General features: G+C 36.8%; 1 protein-coding gene across 1 annotated transcript; it reads right to left on the bottom strand.

Annotated features, from left to right (window-relative positions):
* Positions 1-660: 660 nt before the first annotated feature.
* On the bottom strand, positions 661-1321 carry LOC110032060 (RING-H2 finger protein ATL16-like). The gene has a single exon (XM_020735573.1). The coding sequence runs from the start codon at positions 1249-1251 to the stop codon at positions 661-663; it is 591 nt and encodes a 196-aa protein (XP_020591232.1). The 5' UTR covers positions 1252-1321.
* Positions 1322-4545: the final 3224 nt, after the last annotated feature.

The following is a 4545-nucleotide window of genomic DNA, read 5'->3' as shown; positions in this document are numbered from 1 at the left end:
CGCTGCCGCTCAACATCTTCCTAACCATATTTAAATATTTCTTTTATCGGACATTAATTAAATCATTATTTAAATTTAATTTTTATTTTTAAAAAAAAAAAAAAAAAAAAAAAACAAAACGCAATTTGGAAATTAACCTCAATGCTATTTTACTCACAACCCCACCATTCATTATGATGAAACACCAATTTACATTCCCAAAATTTAGGCTTCCCTGTTCCATTCAATGTCACCCGAAGCTATATCGAGTAAATATATGTTTGTTTATCGTCCGTTCTTGACACGTTTAAACGTTGAAGAAAATTAATGTTCGGAATGGAGGTCCGCATTGTGGTTCTGCAACGAAACTTTTGAAGGGGCTTCGCCCGAACCGTCAGATGTAGCCCTTAAACCTCCATCTCCACCGGTTGAACCACGGTCCTCCTCGAACTCCGACCGGACCGCCACCCTCCGAAAGCCATAACCAACCTCTGCCTTCTCTCCCCTCCCCATCCCCCTCTGCTACTCCCTTCCTCCCTGAACAAAAGCTCTGGATTTCTCCTCAACGCCTCCTGAACCCCCTCCAACACCTTCCTATCCCCGGATGAATCCATGGACAGCGATCTTCTCATCGGCTGCACCACAAATCTCTCATCTTTCTCTCTCCTCACCTCCACGCACTCATCCCCCATGCTCCCCACCTTCCCCACCCACCTCTCCCCCATTCCTATCACCACGCTCTCCTCCGCCGGAAAACTCGTTACCTCCGCCCGACAAAGCGGGCAGCTCGCATTCGACTCGCGCCCTGTGTCGATGCAGTCGACAGCTCGCATTCGACTCGAGCCATGTGTCGATGCAGTCGATGTGGAACGCGTGGCCGCAGCCCGCCAGTCGGCGCAGCCGCTCGTTTTCCCGGAATTCGAGCAGACATACCGCGCATTCTGCCGCGAGAGGGGCGGCGGCCGACGAGTATCGGAAGGTCGGGATGGAACGGATGGCAGAAGGATCAAGCCCGTGGCCGCGTTCGATGGGCGCGGATGCGGAGGTGAAAGAGAAGTGGCCTTGGAGGCGCCGGCGAGAACGGGAGATGCGGCGGAGGATACGGTCAGGCTCGGAGATACGGATGTTGAGACAACATTTGATGACGAAGATGTAGTAGATGAGGAGGAACGCGGCGGTGCCGAGAATTCCCACAATGGCGATAACCACTATGGGAAAACTCATGGATGAGGATGAGGACGGTGATGAAGATGCAGAAGCTAATGAAGACATGATAGAAATGAGCTCACTTTGTGTGAGTGAAGGATGAGAAAGTTTGAGTGGAAGGAGAGAGGAAGGGGGAGGAGGGGAAGGGGGGGGGGATTTCAAGTATTAAAAAGATATAGAAATTGTGTGTGGCTAACTTCTATAATATTTATATTATGTAAAGATATTATAAACAACATTAATTTTTTTGTAAGGATGGATGACTTGACTGAGAAATGAGGAAATTAATGAATAAATTTAAAGTGGAGGACTTTTATGAACATAATGAGGGGTCTCTTTCTTTCTTATCTAAATTATTGGAAAGAAGGCAGGAATGGAGGGTCCATGGAGAGGTTGTATATATTGCATTTTATATGATTAGGGATTTGATTAATGGGACCTTGGGGTTAAATATATTAATATTATAATGATATTGCATTTTAATTTGAACTACAATATGACATGTATGGTTTTTCAAGTTTGAAAGTTAAAGACTGTTGAATTGATGAACATGTGAGATGCAACAGTTACAGCTACCTTGTTTTTTGACAGAAAGTTCTTCCTTATTGGTCACAAAAAAACTTAGGACTTAAAAGCTGTTGTTGACGGAAAGGCTATAGTATTAGCCATATTGATTTAAAATTTATGTGGTTTTTTTTTTTAATTTTATTAGTGTGATTTATGATAAATTGGATATTTTTATAAAGAAAGTTGATTTAGGTAGTGTATGTGTTGTGGTGGTTTGAATGTTGGTGGAGATGGATATTGGTAGAGATTATGGATATTTTAAGATTGGGATATTTATGGTTTATACAACTCATGGAGAGGTAGATTCTCTCCAAGAAATTTTTATCAAGTAGTTAAATATTTTTGCCTAAGGATTTAACTGGTGAGCAATTTATGACCTTGTATGTAGTGTTTGATTTTGAGTTTTGGTCCTCTTGAAGTATGATGATTCTGTTTGGTATAGTTTTGTTTTTTGATTTTTACATAATTTGTTTCCATGTAATGATGAGAGAAGTCATCAGTGAATCTTAGAATTATATAAATGAGAAAAAAGGAAGATGATGATTTGTTCTTCATTACTTGAAAGGATGGACTATTGAAGCATGTCATAGGATATTTAACAAGATTTATGTTAGAATAATTGGTTGCTGGCATGGATCATATGAAATGAATAAAAAAGTTTGATTTAAGATAAAAAAATACACGAATTGCCCCCAGACAACTATCTCAATTTAGGCTAAACTAAAATGTTCTTCTCACCAATTTTCTATACTAACAAAAAATGTCTTCTTCATATCATTACTTAACCAATTTTTGGTGGTAATTACACCCACCCTCTTTATCGATGGTAACAACGACTTGTATGTTGTTAATATGGAATTCAATGGCAAAAACAAGTCATAATCACATAATCATTTTAAGGTCTTCATTGTAAAAAAAAAAAAACTTTTCTCCTGCCATCATCATCACCCTTGTTAGAAATTAAAAGAGGCCTTTGACATCAATTCAAGGCCATCTTATTGATGAAAAAGTGCTTTCAAGGAACTTTCATGGAACATGAGAAAGTAGGCATAGTATTTATGTCTTCTATAAGCCCTTAATGAGACCACCAATAACAATTCAGGTTTTTAACAAGTCCTAGTTGTCAGCTTCAAGTGGGTCTTAAAAGTAGAACACTTATAGGAGGCACTAATGGACGCGAGAGGTAGAGAAAACAAATTTATCATGTTTTATGATTTTGTCATCTCAAGAAGAGGATGATTCAACATGTCCATGCTAGATTAAACTGGATACAAATATTTGACCTGCTTGAGTTTTTGCATTATGATTTATATTATCATTCTTAATAATAGTCAAATAAACTCTTTAACATTTAATAAGTTATGTGTATTTCAAGCATATACTATATCAACAGTGATAGTGGTTTGAATGGTGTTGGTGACGATTCTAATGACACTTTATAACAAGTAACGATCAAAAAATTGATAACATAATTTTATAAAAAAAAATTAATTGAGACCCTAATGAAATGTTGCCCCTAATGTTAGTGTTGTATCATATGGCATTCAAAGGATCCTATAACATTCCCTTGAAACCTCAGTGTTAACGTGCCATAAATATAATCATATAGCTTCAAAGAAGAAAGGCATGCATCCATTCCACTTTCTTCTTGGGCCATAACTCTTTCTCCGGTAAGAGCTCCACATATATTGATGAACTGATCAACATGAGTGTTGCGGCATTTGCTTAGAACATTAAAGCTCGACTTATCGCTCCAATGGAAGCTCAACTAGTTGAAATAGAGGCTAAAATGGGGCATATATGATGCAACACACATCAACAAGGGTAACAACTGATAGTGATGCAGGAGGAGGAGAAGGAAGATCGCTATGATGAAACCGACTCAAAGCAGTTCTTTCTTTTTATTTTTGATTTGTTAATTTTATCTATATTTGATACTGAAATATACTTATATTTTTTTTTTGAGAAACTTTGTGCACTATATTTTCTTTGTACACATCATTTATTGTATTGATTTGAAGTATATTTATTTTTATTTTTTATTAATGTTGTGTATATTTGATATAGCATGGTTCTCAGACTTTGATGTATATAGTTGCTCTGTGATTTGTGTCTCAATTGTAGATGTGGAAATACCATTGTGTGAGTTTCTTCATATTTTCTTACTTTAAATTACAAGTTTCTGGCGAACTTCCTGTAGCTAGTCCATTGGTAATGATGTAATAAGTTCCTGAAAGAAAAAAAAATTCAACTAGTTCTTCACTATACCCCAAACCAATAGATAATTCAGCTAGTTTATTATTGACAGGTATATTCATCACTTTTTTCATCGGTTCTTCAGATCCTAAATTGCCGACTGAATACGTGATCATGCCGACGAATTTTGCATTGGCTATTTCAGCCAGAAATGTTCAAGCAAATATTTTGCCAAAAATCCGCTTGAAAATTTGATGGTAGTTATTATAGTCATCAGAATCCATTTCTGTTCTAGGATATTGCGACAGTTGATAAGTTGTTGTTAATTCGCCAAATGATTAAATCTCCAGCGGAACATTTGTATTTTCAGGTGGATTATTCGACCTAAACAAGCGGTTTTTTACATTGAATAAACTTCTACAAATATCGTATTATATTGATTTCCAATGCATGAATATTAAAAAATAACGCGAGTACATCAACATGTAGTTTAGTCATCAAGAAATCATAACCGATTGCTACAAGTTAAAACAAAGAAAGTTTGCAAATGAATGAACAAATTGCAAAAATAATATATTTTTTACATTCAAAAGACAT

The sequence above is a fragment of the Phalaenopsis equestris genome, unplaced genomic scaffold (assembly GCF_001263595.1).
Source record: "Phalaenopsis equestris unplaced genomic scaffold, ASM126359v1 Scaffold000877, whole genome shotgun sequence".
In the NCBI taxonomy this organism is placed as follows: domain Eukaryota; kingdom Viridiplantae; phylum Streptophyta; class Magnoliopsida; order Asparagales; family Orchidaceae; genus Phalaenopsis; species Phalaenopsis equestris.
This window is presented reverse-complemented; position numbering and strand designations above follow the sequence as displayed.

Bases quoted from the DNA above. Each gene is read 5' to 3' on its own strand.
- LOC110032060 (XM_020735573.1), bottom strand. From the start codon at position 1,251: ATGTCTTCATTAGCTTCTGCATCTTCATCACCGTCCTCATCCTCATCC.